We start from the raw sequence: 20,679 nt of genomic DNA on the forward strand, positions 1-20,679 counted from the left end.
GAAACACTGCAGTGCAGTGATAGTGGGATTAAGTGGCTGACCAGGGTTTGTAAGGTATACCTAGATTACAGAATGATTCATAAGAAACGGGAGAGAGGGATCAATGTTAATTTGTATAAATGTAAATGTGAAGGCGAGAACTATAAGAATTATAGGGATGCAACTTTAGCTAGTATAACAGGGAAAATGTAAGGTACAAATTTCATTGAGAAAGTTTGACGGATGGTAAAAGGATTGATAGAGGACGAATTATGTGTGGGTTTAGATAAGGAAGAGGGTATGTAGTATAAGTGTTTTGTTCTGGAACGGTCCTGTGAAATGTTTGAAAATGAATGGAAAAAAGGCTGTATGTGGCATACATAGATTTGGAAAAATTTTAAAGCAGGATCAATGGAGAGGTAGTGTGGTGGGTGATGAGAATGTTTGCCATGGAAGATTATGGGGTTAAGAGCAAACTTATGATAACACCAATATGTCATATGTGAAGGAAAGACTGATGGATCGATTTAAGAGTGGGCCTGAGACAAGGGTGCTTCATGTCTTGACTGGTCTTCAGTATCTCTACTGATGGAATGATACTGCTAGTAAAGAAATACAGTTGTGGGATAAGGCTATGAACTGTGAATGGAATGAAGTGGTTGTCTTTCATGATACAATGCTGTTTGGGAATAGAGAAAAGAAACTGCAGTAACCAGCAAGAGTCCGAAATACTTTGAGAGTAGACAAAGTTGATTGTAAATATAAGTAATGTCGATGTGTTAGGAGAAAAGGACTAGCAAGTGCAGGAAAGAGAGAGTGAGAGTAATCTTGTGAAGGGATGGCCTTTAATCTCCAGGAAGTGAGAAGAAATGAAACACTGAGGTACAGTGCGCAGTGAGTGTTCTTGTGTGGTGAGGGCTGGGTGGAGGGTGGTGCTGAAGTTTGACATATTGCTGATGAGCTCGTAGTTAGAGTTACGAAAGCTTTTCCCACAAGGTATCATCCACAATTCAACCAGCATGAAAGTGGCTGTAACATTTGCCTTGTTACTATGGAGCCACCCTCTGTTGTGAAAATGGTTTTTGAATTTGAAAATCATGCTTTATTTGCAATTGTATGTGTGTGTGTGTTTGTGTGCGTGGTACAGTGCTTTGCTCCTTAGCACTAGATCTGTGGTTCACTCACGCCCTACCGCCCACTGTAAATAAAAACCAGCATCTACTGGGAAGGAAAGGTAAACAGAAGGGTTTGGTGGTAGCAACCTTAATCCAAAAGTCTTGCTGAGAAACTGAAGGATATATCCTTCTGGAACCACCCCTTTCAAGAGAAAAAAGCTGTAATATGTATGTATGTATATATATATATATATATATATATATATATATATATATATATATATATATATATATATATATATATATATACTGTATGTTTATATCTATCTAACTATCTACCTATCTATATATATATATATATATATATATATATATATATATATATATATATATATATATATATATATATATATATATATATATATATATATATACATACATATATATACACACATATATATGTGTATATATATACATATAAATATATATATATATATACATACATATAAATATAAATATGTTTTCAAGGGGAAACTGCATATGCTCGCACGTAATTTCGTTATTGGTTAAATTCAAGTATATTTCACTATAACTGAATTACCCCCATCCTCATCCTGGCAACAGGATGCCTAGATTTTTTAGGCTTTTTGTTAATCGTTTATTTTTTGTAAATTATCCTTCAATTATCTTTCTCATTACAGGTACCTGAACAAAGAATAGAGCTGGTTTTTCTAGTCGACGCATCTGCATCGGTCGGTGCCGAAAACTTCTTCAACGAAATCAAATTCGTCAAAAAGCTCTTGGCTGATTTTGCTGTGTCGTATAACCAGACCAGAGTCGCTGTCGTAACATTTTCGAGTAAGAGCAAGGTAAGTGCTGAGTTATTGACCTATGAGAGCTGGCATCGCAAAGTAGGGAAAGCAGTTCTCATTGTTATTATTGTTTTTATTTTTCACGTTTTATATGAGTAATCTTTTGGAAGTAATATTCTGGTGAATGTGAACACCAGTTTTTGTAGCTTAATATGTTTTTGCTTGTTTATTGTCACCATGTGATTGCTGCAGCTCCATCATTATTGCAATTACTCTTGTTACTTTGTTTGGTTTTTATGGAATTACAGATGTTTTAAAAAAGTATCAGTTTATTAGAAACTCCTAATGATAAACTGAAGAGTTCGAAGAAAATTCTCAAATATAATGTTTAAGAATGGAGAGCGACTTTGGGAAAGCACGTGAACTTTCTGGACAAAATTGGTTATCATGCTTTTAACGCGGCTAGATTAGAACTATTTTCTCACGAGTTTTCTCAGGTGCAACTTATACCTCTGAAAAACAGCCAAGTTTAGCCGTAAAGTTTCCTTGGTTATAAGGATTCCTCTTTGTTATGCCCTGAACTTTCTTTTTTGAAAGTGAATCTTCTGTTTTCAACAAAGCGAGTTTTGAGTCTTGTTTTACTTTAAACTTATATTGGTAATGATGAAATTGCTCTCCTTTTCAATATGATAGAGTTTTGAGTCTTGTATTACTTTAACTTATATTAATAATGATAAAATTACTCTTCTTTTCAATATGATAGAGTTTGGAATCTTGCATTACTTTAAATTATATTAATAATGATAAAATTGGTCTTCTTTTCAATATGATAGACTTTTGAGGCTTGTTTTACTTTAAACTTATATTGGTAATGATGAAATTACTCTTCTTTTCAATATGATAGAGCTTTGAGTTTTGTTTTACTTTAACTTATGTCGGAAATGATAAAATTGCCCTTCTTTTCAATATGGTAGAGTTCTGAGTCTTGTTTTACTTTAACTTATATTAATAATGATAAATTGCTCTTCTTTTTAGTATGATAGACTTTTGAGGCTTGTTTTACTTTAACTTATATTAATAATAATAAAATTGCTCTTACTTTTCAATGATAGTTTTGCGTCTTGTTTTACTTTAGATTTATACTGGTTATGATGAAATTACTCTTCTTTTCAATATGATAGACCTTTGAGTTTTGTTTTACTTTAACTTATGTTGGTAATGATAAAATTGCTCTTCTTTTCAATATGTTAGACTTTTGAGTCTCGTTTTACTTTAACTTATAATAATAATGATAAAATTGCTCTTCTTTTCAATATGGTAGACTTTTGAGTCTTGTTTTACTTTAACTTATACTAATAATGATAAAATTGCTCTTCTTTTCAGTATGACAGACTTTTGAGTCTCGTTGTACTGTAAACTTATATTGGTAATGATGAAATTGCTCTTCTTTTTCAATATGGTGAAAGTGGTTCCTCTTTATGTTTCATGAATTACAGGTAATCCGGCACATTGATCATGTCACCCAAGCTTCAGAAGAAAACCACAAATGTACACTTCTGGAGACTGAACTGCCAAAGATCAGATACTCTGGCGGAGGCACATACACTCTAGGTGCTATGCTGGAAGCTCAGGTGATGTACCCATCCCTCTATCTGACTTGCGTTTTCCTGTACAGTAGTTCTTAAGTTTCAATGGTCTATTGTGTTATTTGATATATATATATATATATATATATATATATATATATATATATATATATATATATATATATATATATATATATATATATATATATATATATATATATATATATATATATATATATATATATATATATAATATAATCAGTAAGCTACAAACGTCCTTTAATATCCAATTCGCTCTACCTCGGAAATAATATATTTTCATATATGTTACCGAAGGGGAATTTTTTTAGTTGATAATAAGTTCGTCGTCCCGTGGGCTCGAACCAGCGAAGGACAAGAACTCAGGACTACAGTAGACGCATTTATATATATATATATATATATATATATATATATATATATATATATATATATATATATATATATATATATATATATATATGTATGTCTGTATATATAAAAAATATATATATATATATATATACATATACATATATATACATATATTAATAGCGTACTCAACAAATTTTAAAATGTATAGCGACAGAATGTTATTTTCCATTTTGCTGTTGCTAAAGCTAATAAACATCCAAAAATTTAATGAATATCGGAGTAAGCGTATCACATGAGGGAAATGTGATAATATTTCAACTTCTAATTACATTTTACCCGAGAGAACAAATTAATATCAGAAGTTCAGGAATGGGAGTGTATTATCGCGTCGAGAAAATTGTTGGCTTGTTCCAGGAAATTGAGCATATGAAGTTTCTTTTTACGAAAATGCAATGAAACAGCGATCAAGGTTGTAAACAAAAATTTATTAAAGCATGACATCACCGGCAGTTAAAATTTTATTTCTCATTAAAATTTCGTGTTAATTTTTTTTAACAAGGTTTTAGTTTATATTATGGTACAATTTCATTTTTTTTTTTTTTTTGTTACGGAAAGTCTAAGGAAAATATGAAAGAACATCTGAGCGTTTACCGAAGCCATAATTTGACTTGTTGTTCGATATAATCTGCTCTTTCAGTAAAGGAAAGTTTGGGACTCTCAATAAACTTTAAATGCTGAGACCACGTTCTCGTATTTTGAGCGGACTTTTATTATCTTTTTTGTGTTATGAGAAGTCTATCGAAAGTATGATTTTTATTTGTGCTTTAATTTAATGCATTTTTCTTGTGGTGAGTGGGTGTGGTTTGTGTCCCTGAACGCAGAATCTTCATAAAGCTTTTTCAAAACAATATATTAGCGGCCATCGAAACCATTTTTTTCTGTTAGATTCAATCTGATTCGCAAACACAAAGTCTTGATGAATATTATATACAGCAACACGTCAGCGAGTAAAGCTATATTTTTTTCGTTGTCACTGTAATTTGATACAGTTTAATTTTCAAAAGAAATCTTAAGAAATGTTAACTAAGTCAATACATTAGCTTCCCTTAGAACACTTTTTAATTATATACTGTAATGCAATTTAGGTTTTTACTCGGAAGTGCTAACAACCCGTTAACATCTCAAAATCATTTTTATGTGCTCTTTGACACAATTTTACTTTCAACAGAAAGTCTTTACATATAAAAACAACCGACATAATTTTTGCAATGATTTTTTTAATTGTGATGCTAATGTTTTCTGTAATTTAAAACAGTAAAGCAGCACATGAGGGCCTATTAAAATTATGTTTTTCACTGGTCCGGTTCAACCTGACTTTTCGTCCTTAAACCTTGACAAACATACATAAAGTAACATGTTAGAGTCTAAGGAAACTGGACTTTGTTGATACTGTTATTGATAGTTATACAATCTGAACTTTAACATAAAGTCATAGCAAAAAAATTAAGTAAGGAATATATTAGTTTCAGTTGACAACAATTGTTTTTGTCATTGGTACTCTGTTTGTGATCTGTTGACTGAAAGTTCTATAGAAATATGAATAAAGTAACTCTTCAAGTCTACTGAAACCATTTTTTGTTTTTGTTGTTGTTGTTGTTGTTATTTTTTGTTGACGTATGGTCAAATATTTGTTTATTTGTTAACTTGTTATTCCTTTATCCATGTATTCAATTATCTCATTCATTTATTTCTTCGTTTAAATATTTTTCAATTTGTACAATAGTTTATTTTATTTATTTTACTTGCGTTATTTATTTGATGATTTATTTATTCATTCAATATCTCACATACTTATTCAATTTGAGATACATATATTGATTGATTGATTGATTGATTGATCGATCGATTTATTTAATGATTTATCTAATTTATTTATTTATTTTATTTATATACTTAATCTATTTATTTATTTGATCTATTATTGATTGATTGATTGACTGATTGATTATTTATTTTATTCAATTTATTTAATTATTCAATTAATTTATTTATCTATTTATTTTTTATTATTTATCATCTATTATTTATCATTTATTTATTTATTATTTATCATTTATTTCTTCATTTATTTATTTATTAATCTATTTATTTATTTATTCATATAGAAAGTCTTGGCCCTGGCACGAGACGACGCAGCGAAGGCAGTCTTCCTGGTGACCGACGGTTACAGCAACGGAGGGGATCCCAGGCCAGCCGCTGCTTTTCTCCAGGACAGAGGAGTCAAAATCTTTACTTTCGGAATTCGTAACGGCAATGTTAAGGTAGACCTAACAACACTGGTTGGCCGTTGTACAAATTTTAGGCCTAGTGAAAATAACCTTTACGAAGGTGTGGGTTATGGGATTCAGCTGTTCGATAACTCGACTTCCACTGAACGTCTTATAATAAAATAGTAAATTTATCATGCTATATAATCTATGAATGTTGAGATCAAATTGATAGGCCTGATAGAAATATTTGTGGATAGACATAAAAAAGGTAAACAATTTGACTTTTCAATAAGCAGACTTGCTTTGAAATTCAAGAATATGAGCATAAAAATTTTAGACCTACCCAAAAATGTCTGTGAATGGACGAAGATATGAATTAAAACCCCAAATTTCCGTTGTCTTGATACGCATTGAGGTATAATTTGTAGGCCTATTGAAAATGCTTATAACGAGAGTTAATTTAAGAAGTCATGTAAATATGCACGTTGCTGTTTCTTCCCCCAGGAATTATACGATATGGCGTCTGAGCCTAAAGAAGAGCATTCTTATATACTTGATTCATTCGAAGAGTTTGAGGCTCTAGCAAGGCGGGCTCTTCATGAAGGTTAGTGTGATACTGATTTGAGAACTATTATTTATCCATTACTGCATCTTAATTCTTACCATCTTTTGTAATATATAAATTTTTTAAACGAATCGAAAAAATTTATCTCCTATAGATGAACATTCTCGAAAATGAAGGAAACAAGTCTTATTGAGGTTATACGTACTTTCTTTCAACAAACAGGGAGAGAGAGAGAGAGAGAGAGAGAGAGAGAGAGAGAGAGAGAGAGAGAGAGAGATAAAGACGAAACCCGTATGAATTCCATTTGATTAGTAACGATGAAAATCATATAAATTACAAAGTGATTAATAGATAGAAAACGAATTAACTCCGTGTCATCAATTTCCAAGCAAATTAATTCACGGCATTTCTTGACAGATCTCCACAGTGGCGTCTTAATGCCCCAGAATCCACGTGCTTGCCAGGAGCTGTGTGCCGGAGATACACTCTGCTGTGACGCGTATGCCTCCTGTACGTGTGGGACCCATACTGGGCACTATGCCTGTACTTGCATGAAGGGTTATTACGGTACTGGGTTACGAGGCGACTGCAGGAGTAAGTATTTCAGCTCTCAATGTATATATATATATATATATATATATATATATATATATATATATATATATATATATATATATATATATATATATATATATATATATATATATAAAATCCATACTGCCTTTACATATATTCAGAAATAATCAACACACAATCACGTGTGGAACAGAAATAAGTTTCTGTATGGAACAGAAATAAGCATCAGGATCGAACCCAGGCCTTTCAATTGTAAGGCCTAGTGGGCAGCGCCCTTGCCTTTCAATTAAAAGACCTGGGTTCGATCCTGATGTGAGTCAGAAATATATATATATATATATATATATATATATATATATATATATATATATATATATATATATATATATGTGTGTGTGTGTGTGTGTATATGTGCATATATATATATATATATATATATATATATATATATATATATATATATATATATATATATATATATATATATATATATATATATATATATATATATCAGTAATAGTAAGCTTTATTTCTTATCACTGATATTTACTTCACAGTAATAAAAGTGGTGGATTGTTCATTACAGAATAACATATGGTAACACTGATACTGGAAACATGTTTTTTGTTCCTAAATTATTCAGTATTTAGATTTCCATCCATTTATTTTCTCCATTGCCTTCCTTTCTTTATCATTTTTAGAATGAACAATATTCTTTATCTCTGGATTCCATATTTTATCTGATAATTTATATTGTGCATTTTCTCTCTCTCCCCTTTATCGAGTCCCCTCCATTACAACACTTATCTCTCATGTAATTATTTTGCCATTCTAGCATCGTACAAACTCCAAAGCACTTTCTCACCCCCGCAGTTTGTTCGCCGTAAACTTTTTAAGAACCCACATTTCAATTGTCCGTAATCCCGAGGCGTTATCGATTCTCAATAACGTATTCTGCAAACTCCAGAGCGCCATTCCAAGGAATAGTGTTGACCATTCTGTCCCTTAAATCTGTTTTAAAACTCTCTCTCTGAAAAGTTAAGGTAATATCTCCTTTCAAGAGCTTTTACATTTATTCTTCCTCTTTTTTTTTCTCTCCCAGCTCACGCCTTCCAAACTGCAAAATGTTACCCCTCGTTGTCTGAATCTCTTCCCCTTCTCTTTCCATTTACATAGAAATTGCGTTTCCTCTTTCATCCCTTACTGCTTTTATATATATAATGTGCACTCATTTCTTTGTTGTGATATTTAGCCATTACGTCCGATGCATCCTTTTGCTTTGTAACTCCTGTGCTATAATCTTTTCTGTTATAGCTTTCCCTTACCTCGATTGCTTTGAAACAGATCTTCTCGTGGGGCTTCTTTATCTTTTAATCATATTATCCAATTATTTTCCTCTGTTTGTCATTCCTCTTCTGCACCCTCTATGCTGTAATCCCTTCTATTAGTTTTACCATCCAATGATAATCTTACATATATTTATTTCTTTATTCACTTTTCTATTATATATAGTCGTCTGGCTCGATTTATCTTCTTTTGCAAATTTTAAGATATAACTTTTACTGTCATGGGTCTACCATCCACAGATCTTCACCCTTCTAGAACTGACAACTTTTTCTATTTCTTGCTTTCTAAGTGTATGTGTGTGTTGTGTGTGTGTGCGCTAATGCCCTTCCCTCTTTATTATTGCATGTTTTGGCTCTCTCTTTATCATATCTTCTAACTATGATACATTTACCAACGACTTTTATTCCCTGCCCTAATTACTAATGCGGTAATACTACTCTAAGTCTTCAAGTTTTCTGTAAAGACTGATTAGTTTATCTATATTTTGTAACTTTCCTTTATTATTATTTTTCCATTCTATATCAAGACTTTTTAGCAGCTTCCTAGACTTCTCTGTCTATGATACTGCATGGTTTCTACCCTTTAGTATTCCCTATCGTTGACTATAAAACGTAAAACTGCTGGATTTTTCCCTTCGTCAAAGTGTGCTTTGGTATCAGTGACTAGGCGTGTTTAGATATGAACCTATGTCTGTTAATGCTGTTAACAACTTTAAACTCGTATCATAGCTACGCTTCAGTGTCGTTGAATATAGCGCATTAAATATAACTCATTAAGTCGCTAGGTAGGTGGCATGTTATATACTCTCCATTTTTAATTTACCATACTTCCGAAAACAGAATGTCCAGCTGGAACGTACCGTGATACCCAAGGCCCAGGCGACATCTCTTCGTGCATCCCTTGCCCGGATCCCCAGATGATGAGTGAGCCAGGCTCGACGGACGCCTCCCAATGCTACTGCAAGAGAAGCTACAAGCAGATCGGCAACGAGTGTGTGCGTAAGTTGCTTCTAAAACACGTTTAAGTTACAGGAAATCGAGGCTGGCAGACGTCAGGAGTATGGAATAGTTCTAAAAAAAAAAAAAAAAAAAAAAAAGAGGTGAGAAACTAGCCAAGCTACTAAAATTAACAAAATACAAAAAATTGATAACGGTGCCATAGACTCCGTTCAAGAGATAGTCACAGGGACTTGTAAACCGATTCTCTAAGTTTGGGAAATAGTCAGGCTTCTAAAATTTAAAAAAATTTAAAAAACTGATAAAAAGACCATGACTCTGTTCATGAGATGTTCACAGGGGCTTTTAAAATAATCCCAAAGTATAAACTTGAATTAGATGAAGAATCGGTGCGTATATCATGAACAGTAATCGTAATTGCTTGCGTAACGAAGTGAAAGGAATTAAGATGAAGCCAACCCATTCCAAAATAAGTGATTTACAGTTGATAAAATACAGTTTTAGAGAACTAAAGTTAACCTTTTCTAAATTCCGAATTTGGATGGAAATGCCTATCCGATCTGAAGTCAAGAGATCTACTGCATAAAAATGTATAACTTGAGGATATTGTCGCTAGTTTGTGATGTCTAACGTTAATTAGATTTAATTTTTTTTCTTTTTACTCCCATCTAATCCTAGTTTTTTAAGACGACTCCAAATCATCAGAGTAATCCCATGACAATTACCTAATCATTTAGATCCAAAAAAATCATTAGAAGCTACGTAGCATATACCATGACCACTTTATCTAAAATGGAAAGAGAAATAGCAATAAAAATTCCGTTAAGGTTGACACAACACTAAGATCCAAGAAAAGTACACTCAAACCCCGCGTGATTCTTATCACATCGCTAAGACACCTGAAAAAGCATTCGCAACAATAGAGCATACTCTATTCCTATCAAAGTCGCATACAACTTGGAACTACTGACTGGGAAGACGCGCTTTCGTTTGTATAGTGACACTTTTCGTGACTCCAAGTGAGACAGACGGATTGTGAAGGGTCGCCCTTGTAAGAAGAGGCACATATCTTGTCAAGTCTCCTAACATGAAGAGATGGATTAAATAATGACGCGGAAACTGATTGGTTTTATCTATAGGAGCTAACGGCACGTGCTTTTGTGAAGGAATACTTGGCTTGGTTTGAAATCCTAAAAAGTACAAAATTTTCCGAAAAGTAAATCAAATACTATGACCCGATGACGTAGAAACTGATTGGTTTTATTTTTAGGAGCTTAAGATATGTGATGCTGTAAAGAAAGACTTGTCATTGTTTAGAAGCGCTAAAATTTTGTAAATTTTAGAGCACGGTTAAATTAAGTTCAGAATTAACCCTGTCTAAAAAGTTGCAAGAATCAGTTTCACGTCTACAACAGTACCGCATCTGGTACGTTCACTGCCTTTTCAATAGCATAGTACCTAATTCTATCTCCTGCTAAACAGTATAAGGCTTAGCTGCATCTCCGTGTTAAATCTTGTTTAAAGGGGTATTAACAATTCCCCTCGAAATAGCAGACGATTCCGTATTTTCGATAACTGTAATTCGATTTTAAAAGTGAAAAACTTTCTTTACCAATAATTAAAAATAGAAAATTAAAACAAGAAAGAGTGAATAGCTCATGATATAAATGTGTTTTCTCTAATTTCAAATATCCAAAGCTTTTTTATGCTAATCTAATATGAATGAATACAGTACTGGAATACAAACAATTTATTTCAGTGAGTATTAAATTATCTGTATAAACAAAGGACACACCTCTCCCTCTGTCTTTCTTTTCATCTATCTTTATATGTATATATATATATATATATATATATATATATATATATATATATATATATATATATATATATATATATATATATATATATAATATATATATATAATATATATATATATATATATATATATATATATATATATATATATATATATATATATATATAATATATAAATGTGTGTGTATGTATGTATGTACGCACAAGTGTAACAGCAGTCACTGAGAGAGAGTCAAAGCAGGTTCTCATGTCCCCTTCACTTTCCCAGACATGAAGTGCCCAGCTTTGGCACCGCCCGAGAATGGATATTTCATCCGAAACACGTGTAACAACGTCGTCAATGCTGCATGCGGCGTTCGTTGTAATTCTGGATACACACTGCAAGGGTCCTCCATTCGGCTCTGCGGAGAGAACGGCCTCTGGAGTGGAGGAGATGCAGTCTGCGTCAGTAAGTTCGAAGGCTAAAGTTCGTATATTCTACGTGTTTTAAATAGTCAGTGTTTTTTCTTTGCATTGACAGACATGAGCGGATGCCATTTTAAATAAAAATGCTCACTGTTATCTCTCAATCAATATGTTTTTAATCAGCGTTCTAGTTTCCTTCAGAATTTGTATGTAGGCGATGCAGTCTGCGGTCGTGGGTTCAAAGGCTCAAGTTCTTACTTTCTCCCTGCTGTAAAGGGTCAGAGTCTTCTGAAACTAATATACGGAAGTTGATGCCTTTTTTAATATAACTGCTCACTGTCATCTTTCAGTAAATATGCTCCTTTTATTTCTATTCAACTTGTTAGCTTCTTTTAGAATTTGAGTGGAGGCGATGTAATCTGCGATAGTAAGTTTAAAGTCACCCTGATTTAAATGGCTAGAGTCTTTTGAAAACTGATACACGCAACTTGATGCCTTTTTTGAATAAACATGCTTACTATCATCTTTCAGCCAAAATGTGCCCTTGTTTTTAATTAGCCTTCTGGTTTCGTTTAAATTTTGAGTGGACGTGATACAGTCTGCGTTAGTAAGTTTAAAGGCTCAAGTTCATATTTTATCCCTGTTTTAAATGATCGGTGTTTTTTCTCTTAAACTGACAGACGTAAGAGAGCAGATGTTCCCTAAGTTCCTACATATGTTCTTGCACATCTTTACAAACCATTTTTAAGTAAGCAAACTGATAAGAGGATTTGCTTCACAAGAAATAAATCTTAAATTGATATCGCATAATCTATCATAACATTATCAATTCATTCTCTGAGACCTCCATCAATTAAGAACCTAATATGAGTAATTCAATTCAGTTCTCCAAGAACTCTCACTGAATTCAGGCTGTGACTAAAATATACCTCCTCACTGAAAATATATCTGGAGCTAAAGACAACAGTTCGTTGTGACTAGACTTTTTTTACAGTAAAAACATGTCCACAATTTGATGTTACCAGAATTTATTATTTGCAGTGTAAAAACACGACCATAGTTTAGTATACCCAAAGCTTTCTTCCACAGTGAACAGATATCCTGAATTGAAAATAAAAATCCTAAGATGAAAAAAACAGTTAACCCATGTCCACAACTTGTAACACAATATCTCTCTGTAAGTAGATTTTCTTACTCTTTTACAGAAAGCCAGAATATTAAAGATAATAATTCTGTAAAGCCAGAATATTAAAGATAATAATTCAGTATAACCAGAATATTAAAGATAATAATTCAGTATAACCAGAATATTAAGGATAATAATTCTGTATAACCAGAATAACAATAACAAGATAAAAACTGTATAACCAGAATATCAAAGATAAAAATTCTGTATAACCAGAATATCAAAGACAAAAATTCTGTATAACCAGAATATTAAAGATAATTTAGTATAACAAGAATATCTAAGATAATAATTCTGTACGAAAAGTGTATTATCCCACAGTGAAAGCAGGTTCAAAGGTACAGATAAAAACTAGAAGTCTCTAACAAAGTAAGAACGCATCAACAAGTTGTAACGCACACACATTCCAAGAGTAACTTGCTAAACTTTAACGTTCCTCCCACAATTATCTTTTGCAGTTATAACATTTCTTACATGAAAGACTGCAACCAGAATTTGTCCTCCACAGTGAAAACATGTCCTGAGTTGAAGACAACGGCGCACGGAACAATGGTTTGCTCAAAACCGCAGCCGACCATAGACACGGAATGTTATTTCACGTGCGACCCGGGATATCAGCTCGTAGGATCGAAGAAGAGAACGTGTTTACCTGTGGCTATGTGGGATGGCATTCCCGCCTACTGCAAAGGTGAGGAGCCTTCATTTTCAGGCATGAATCTTTGTGATGGTTAATAACCATTGTAATATATTCCTTATGAGGTTGTTAGCGCCGTACCGCTCGCTGGAACCCGGCGCTGCTGTCTCCCCTACCCTCCCGATCCCCTACCAACAGGATGCAGGAGGAGGGTGGATGTTTCTCCAAACCTACCGGGTTTGCCCAGGAGGGGGTGGAAACCCGTTTGCATGGGGTGGGTGTCTGTGTCATGTCTCCCCTACTGTCACCCGGGGAGGACAAACAAGATCCATTAATTGCTATGGATGATTAAATAGAAGCTGAGATATTCTTTCTTGCGATTCGTACCGTTCTTATTACTAAACACTTCTGCACTTCCAGCCATATCTTGCGCCGCCTTGCCAAAGCTGAAACACGGATTAGTGAAACCGCAATCCTGCGCCACAGCGAAATCTAAATACGGCACCAGATGTGAATTCGCTTGTCAAAGTGGTTATCAGATCAGCGGTCCTACAAAAACCACGTGCATAGACCCAGGTGTCTGGTCTGAAGGACACAAAAGCCCTCGCTGCATTGGTAAGCCAATTCATATTGTTTTAATATCCTCTGTTTTATTTACTATCCTATATTAATTTTTCTTTTTCGAGGGGATAAGTAGGCCCAAGTAATGGAAGACCAATTATTTATCTGAGAGCAAACTTTGAGGAATACAGGGAAGTAGGGAAGAAAAAGGGGTAGACTTCCGATACAGTAGTTGTTATTTTTATTTGTATTTTTTGTTATTTAAATTTTTCCTTTCAATTTTTGATTTTCAATTTTTGTTATTTCAATTTCTCTTTACTTTTCAATTATTTTTGTTATTAGTGTTTGGTTAGCATAAGCATCAAACAATCTTGAATATATTATATTGCTATATACTTTGAGAATAAACCATTTACTCAGGAAGATTTCTTCACTAATAAGTTGGTTTGTTTAGCTGCCAAAATAGATTTAGGTTCTCTTTCGACTGCTCCACCTCCTTCTGCTTCCTCATAATGTTCTGCAGATTTATTTAACAACGTAAGAGCAATTTCTGAAACAACAGAAGAACCACCAAATTCACCGGTTTTGGGGACCCAACAAGCAGTCAGACAAACGACTAGTATACCAGCCTCTACTGTGCCACGACGTTCCCAGAGAATTGCTAATAGACTATTGAGCAGTTCTGGAGTCACCTGAAAGAATAACAAGCCGTTTTTCCATTTTTCAAAGATGTTGTCCTAAATGTATTATTATTTCTGTGCGTATTCAGGCTGAAGAGGCCAACTGATCAAGTTGGCGAAAGCTTCCTGTATATAGCAATATACTACATACATATTACTGCGGACTTTATTTTTCCATTTAAGATCACGAGAAAGTGATATCAAATAATCTTGAATATGTGATGAAAACGGGCATCACAGAACTTCTATAAAGATATCAATAAACAAAATCGACAACAAAATAAGAAGCTACAGAGATGGAGTCTGCTAAATTATTCTTTTTTCTTTTCAGATGTTACTCCTCCAAAAATCATGTGTCCACGCAATATAACAACAAACACAGATTCCCACGAAGCATTTGCCTCTGTGACATGGGAGCCCCCATTCGTTAAAGGTAAAAGAAAATAACTTAGCTGGTTATACATGATGATGATAAACATTTGCAGAAACAAATATATTTTGAAAGAAACGGCATACGCCACTAGTTACTACAGATTACATGTTTCTGTTATAGTTTACAGTGAAAATTACTTTTAAAATAACGGTTTTAAGGATATGCGTCAAAGGGCTAAACATATGTCTTTAAACATACAGCAGACCTTTGAAAAAAATCACTTCATTATAATATTAGAAATGACGCCCTGGTCATAAATCTCTGTAACGAATACACTATTTGTATTATTATTATTATTTTTTTTTTTGATAAGACAGTTTTCACATGAGGAATTTCATCCATTTTCTCCTTCCAGACAATTCAAAAGGTGAGATAAGCTTAACAACAGTTCCGGCAACTACGAAACCAATGAAGCTTAAAATAGGCAATCATACCATCATTTATGTTGCCAAGGATACAATGGGCAATACAGCTTCTTGCCAGTTTTCTGTAACTGTAATTGGTGAGTAATCCGCCTTTACTTAGGCGTTAAATTTCCAACCTCTAGGATTATCTAATTCATCAACACAGAGAATTATTTAGACTGGTGATTTTTCTTTCCACCAGCTGTGTTATCATTAAATCATTTGCCTTGACTGTTGTCTACTTATGGTCTCCAATCAATTTGAACACGTCATTTATTGACCCATTTTTTAGCCATTTATTTTACCTCCATTCCTGCTTCCTTTCTACAGTCTTGCTGTCCAGACTCTCTAACTATTATTTCTTAGTGCAAATTATCGGGTTTTCTTCTAGTCGCAGCTGCAGATTCTTGTACTCCAACTCCTTTATTTTCTGTAACTCTTTATCTCGCTGTCCAACCGCGCCAAATCTCTCTTTTCACTGGTTTCAGCGCTGAATAGCTGAAAGTGCGCCAGCTCTTAACTAGAAAGCATAAATTTCATGTAAAATCAAATGGATCATTTACTGAGCTTTACCGGAGAACTTCAGCCTTAGTCATTTTACTTTCACTTTGCGCTTTCACAGACAACGAGCCTCCACAGACCGACTGGTGCGACTCTCCACCAATCTTCCTTTCCCACGAAGAGAAAGTCGACGTATATTGGGAAGAACCCATTTTCTCTGACAACGCAGGTGTTGTTGCTGAGGTAAGATGGAATATGACTTCAAATGGGCTTTTCATAAGGAATATCTCCTCCAAAGCTATTAGGGAATCAATCCGCTTTCGTATACACAAAATAGGAATTGACAGAGCATGTAATGGGTAACTGTGGGCGTGCATGGAGGGATTACCAAGCCAGCTCTTATACATGGAAGTGAGATGAGGTCGGTAAATGTGTATGAATGGAATGGAATGGAATATAAAATTTGGTCCAAAGGGACCTATGAGGTCATTCAGCGCTGAAAGGGAAATTGAGACTAAAAAGGTTTGAAAGGTGTAATATGAGGAAAAACTCGCAATTGTACTATGGAACGATTGTTAGGAGAGGTTGGAAAGTAAGATGGAAGAAAGAGAATATGAATGGAGGTGCAATAAAAGGAATGAAAGGGTTGCAGCTAGGAGCCGAGGGGACGTTGCAAAGAACCTAAAGTAACGCCTACAGTGAGGTGGACTGACGGCACTACCCTCCTACTGGGAAATGCGCATGAAGGTAAACTATAAAGCGAATGTGTGTGATATTGTTAGAGGAGTTGCCCATCCTCCTCTTATTTTTTGTGACAGTTTTATTCATAGGAAGTTCGTGCTTGATTTTAGCCTGAACTCAGCTCCCCCTAGGTTCCAGCAGAAGGTGAGAGTTAGTAAAAACAAGAACATTAAATAGATAAAATAGACATTCATCCTCGTTTCAAAGATCGTTGAGAAAACAACATTTCCGTTAACTGTAAGTATATAAGTGCTCTTTCCTGAATAATATAGGGTTTTGAAGGATGAAAAGTCGTGTAATCAATCACCTTCATCATGGAATGAATTATATTATCACTAGCAGTGAAGTAAGTTCCCCTTTACCCGTAGGTAACTCGATCAATGGAACCGGGACAGTTTCCCCAAGGAGATACGCTCGTTGAATACACGGCCATTGATGAAGCAGGGAATGTTGCATCGTGTAATATCACTATCACAGTTCAGAGTGAGTACAATATAGTAATTTTTCCTTAGAATATTTTAAAGATAGTAGGTATTCCTGCACAGAGAGTGAAAGGAATATCATACCTTCACTCCCTTTAAAAAAAAAATCAACATCACATCTGTCCTATGAAAATTAACGTAGAAAGAGCCGTGATCATTTTACCATGATGCTCTTAATAGTTATAAGGACTTTATTCTTGGAAGCGGAATGTTAGTAATTAGGAGCATGTACCTTCTAGAACATGCCTGTCAGTTACCTGTGGATCCAATCAACGGAGCAGCGAACTGCACCGAGAGCCCAGATGCCGTCTTCTGCTCACTCACCTGCGAAGACGGGTACGCCTTCGCCATGAGACCCCAGCAGGACTACTTCTGCGCCTACGACGGCATCTGGCTTCCAGACGACAATCCTATGCCCTTCCCAGACTGTTCAGGTGAGAATGCGGCTGATTGCTGTAGTTCAAACAATAATTGAAGATTTTTTTTTTATCAGTATGCAAGGGACAGCAGTCTCTAAGTCCTGATCTTGCCCTGGCTAGAATGAGAGGGTAAAAGAGCTGTCATCTTGACACCATCATCTAAACCTGGCTTAAGCTCTTCGTTGGGTAAGTCGGTAGAGCTGTGGACTTGCACTAGCTAGGCCGGAGTTCGATTCCCCGGCCGGCTGATGAAGAGTTAGAGGAATTTATTTCTGGTGATAGAAATTCATTTCTCGCTATAATGTGGTTCGGATTCCACAATAAACTGTAGGTCCCGTTGCTAAGTAACCAATTGGTTCTTAGCCACGTAAAATAAGTCTAAATCTTCGGGCTAGCCCTAGGAGCGCTGTTAATCAGCTCAGTGGTCTGGTAAAACTAAGGTATACTTACTTTTAAACCTGGCTTGAAGGAAACGAAGAAACTGAGAGAGAGAGAGAGAGAGAGAGAGAGAGAGAGAGAGAGAGAGAGAGAGAGAGAGAGAGTAGCGGATTAACCTCTGAAAACAACAGTAGACGAGGCTCTAAATAGCATAAAAGACGTAAGATTCTTGAAGCTGAGAGACGATAAGAGTGCGTAGGATGTCCTGATTAAAGCATCAGGTATTGGATTTGAAGATGTCTAAACGGGAAAAATACCAGCGTCACTAGACGCCTGCAAGATGTCCATGGAAAATCATTCAAGTGGTGTTTTTGTCAACTCTGATGCTGCTTTTCTTCTAAAGGGCCTGAATTATTCTTATTTGCCTTATAAAAACGGAAGTTTTATGGGCCACTGTTAGAGAGTGTTAAAAAGTACAGTAATAATAATAATAATAATAATAATAATAATAATAATAATAATAATAATAATAATAATAATAATAATAATAGGAAAAAACCTTCTTTAATACAGGTTTTGTTAAACAAAATGTCAGTTTCAACAGCATTTATTTTATATAGTAAACGCTCAGTTCGTCTTATAAATTGCTTTTCTTGCGCTGGAATGGTTGCAAGCAATTGACCGATACCACCGGATATGAATATCAGTCAATGCTTGCAACCATTCCAGCGCAAGAAAAGCAATTGATCAGACGAATTGAGCGTTTACTATATAAAATAAATGCTGTTGAAACTGGCATTTTGTTTAACAAAACCTGTAATAATAATATAATAATAATAATAATAATTATTATTATTATTATTATTATTATTATTATTATTATTATTATTATTATTATTATTATTATTATTATTATTAACTACTGTTGTTATGATAATGGCAGTAGCAGCATCAGTAGGGAGCTTCTTTTGTTTTCAAGAAACTGAGACATAAAGCAAAAATAAATCCTCATGTTTTGCAGTTCACAGTGAGAATTTCCAGGGAAAATATTTCATAGCATCCCTGCCCTCTCGTATGAATATTGAAAAAACAATCTGAAGCCAAGTTAAAATATTGCAAAGACCCACAAAAATAATTAAATGACGCTATACCAAAAAGGGGAAGCCTTATGTACGACGTGACTGCTCATTACAAAGTCAGCCATAACTGTAAATCACAGGTAAAAAAAAAATTATGTAAGACGACTTTGGTACTTTTTCTGATAACAAAAAATTCTCGACCTTTTGCACTTCAATTCTTTGTAGGGAATGGTGGTTGTATTTTCCTTAGAGGCCTTAGAGATGGGTAACCTAAAGCCCCTTTTCCATGCAAGGCCCGAAAAAAGTAAAAAAATAAGGGTAAAAAGAAAAGTAAAACATGCGCCAAAGTTTCTTCGGTGCAATCGATCATTCAGTACAGCGTATAATGCTGAATAAGCGGAGGCCCATGAAACTTTCAGCCACGGCCGGGTGGTGGCCTGTCCTATAGCGTTGCCAGAAACACGATCACAGCTAACTTTAACCTTAAATAAAATAAAAAAAAATACAGAGGCTAGAGGGCTGCAATTTGGTATGTTTAATGATTGGAGGGTGGATGATCAACACACCAATTTGCAGTCCCTTTAGCCCCAGTAGTTTTTAAGATCTGAGTGCGATGAAAAGTGGAACTTAACAATGGATGAAGCATTAAATCTGCCCCTTGAAGACAGAAAGGTCGTGAGAGCCAAGAAAAACAATAGGAAGAGAATTCCAAAGCCGTGTAATACCAAGAGGATAGCCGATTTCTACAGCGTCCGTTTGGTGGGAGGTTAAATAATACGTAAAATACTGTCGACTGAACATTAATATTACGTAAAATATCGATTTAATGTTGACATGATATGTCAAATAATACCAACTTTATGCTCGCTTATTAAGAAAACAAGCGTCAGCCATACTCTCAAACACTACTTGAAATAATACTGAACTTCAATTGTAAACTCAAGTGTTACTTAACTGTCGACTTGACACCCATATCGATTCTACGCTGAAATATTACGTGAAATTATGTCACATCTACACAGACATATTGAGTAAGTTTTATATTTATATATCACGAAAAAAATATCGATTTGACACTTAAAATTGATGTAAAATAATACCGAATGTCGATTTTCGGCTTAAACTTCGGGTCACATAATATCAAATGTCGAGGTTGCATGACATATTAGGTAAGAAAATGTCAATTTTATTCACTTGTTCCGTAAAACAACAACGATTATAAACTCAGACATTACGGAAAATAATGCATAATTTTAGATTCACAAATTTCTAAATTTTACTCTCACACATTTTAACAATTCGGACATTCTAATGAATCACATCTCGCTTCAAAAATATAGCTAGGCAAGTATTTACGAC

General features: G+C 34.3%; 1 protein-coding gene across 2 annotated transcripts in view; it reads left to right on the forward strand.

Moving 5' to 3' along the window:
- The window catches only part of LOC136832717 (sushi, von Willebrand factor type A, EGF and pentraxin domain-containing protein 1-like), a 149,494-nt gene that overhangs the window by 48,881 nt on the left and 79,934 nt on the right, over positions 1 to 20,679 (forward strand). For both annotated transcript variants that reach the window (XM_067094205.1, XM_067094216.1), the window contains exons 2-15: positions 1,796 to 1,963; positions 3,403 to 3,537; positions 6,051 to 6,206; positions 6,660 to 6,759; positions 7,138 to 7,314; positions 9,483 to 9,641; positions 11,686 to 11,865; positions 13,517 to 13,696; positions 14,063 to 14,257; positions 15,215 to 15,316; positions 15,672 to 15,818; positions 16,343 to 16,464; positions 17,331 to 17,445; positions 17,684 to 17,878. In XM_067094205.1, coding sequence (XP_066950306.1) covers positions 1,796 to 1,963; positions 3,403 to 3,537; positions 6,051 to 6,206; positions 6,660 to 6,759; positions 7,138 to 7,314; positions 9,483 to 9,641; positions 11,686 to 11,865; positions 13,517 to 13,696; positions 14,063 to 14,257; positions 15,215 to 15,316; positions 15,672 to 15,818; positions 16,343 to 16,464; positions 17,331 to 17,445; positions 17,684 to 17,878 — 2,131 coding nt within the window. The remainder of the gene's footprint in view (positions 1 to 1,795; positions 1,964 to 3,402; positions 3,538 to 6,050; positions 6,207 to 6,659; positions 6,760 to 7,137; positions 7,315 to 9,482; positions 9,642 to 11,685; positions 11,866 to 13,516; positions 13,697 to 14,062; positions 14,258 to 15,214; positions 15,317 to 15,671; positions 15,819 to 16,342; positions 16,465 to 17,330; positions 17,446 to 17,683; positions 17,879 to 20,679) is intronic.

This window comes from Macrobrachium rosenbergii, chromosome 4 (assembly GCF_040412425.1).
Source record: "Macrobrachium rosenbergii isolate ZJJX-2024 chromosome 4, ASM4041242v1, whole genome shotgun sequence".
Classification (NCBI taxonomy): domain Eukaryota; kingdom Metazoa; phylum Arthropoda; class Malacostraca; order Decapoda; family Palaemonidae; genus Macrobrachium; species Macrobrachium rosenbergii.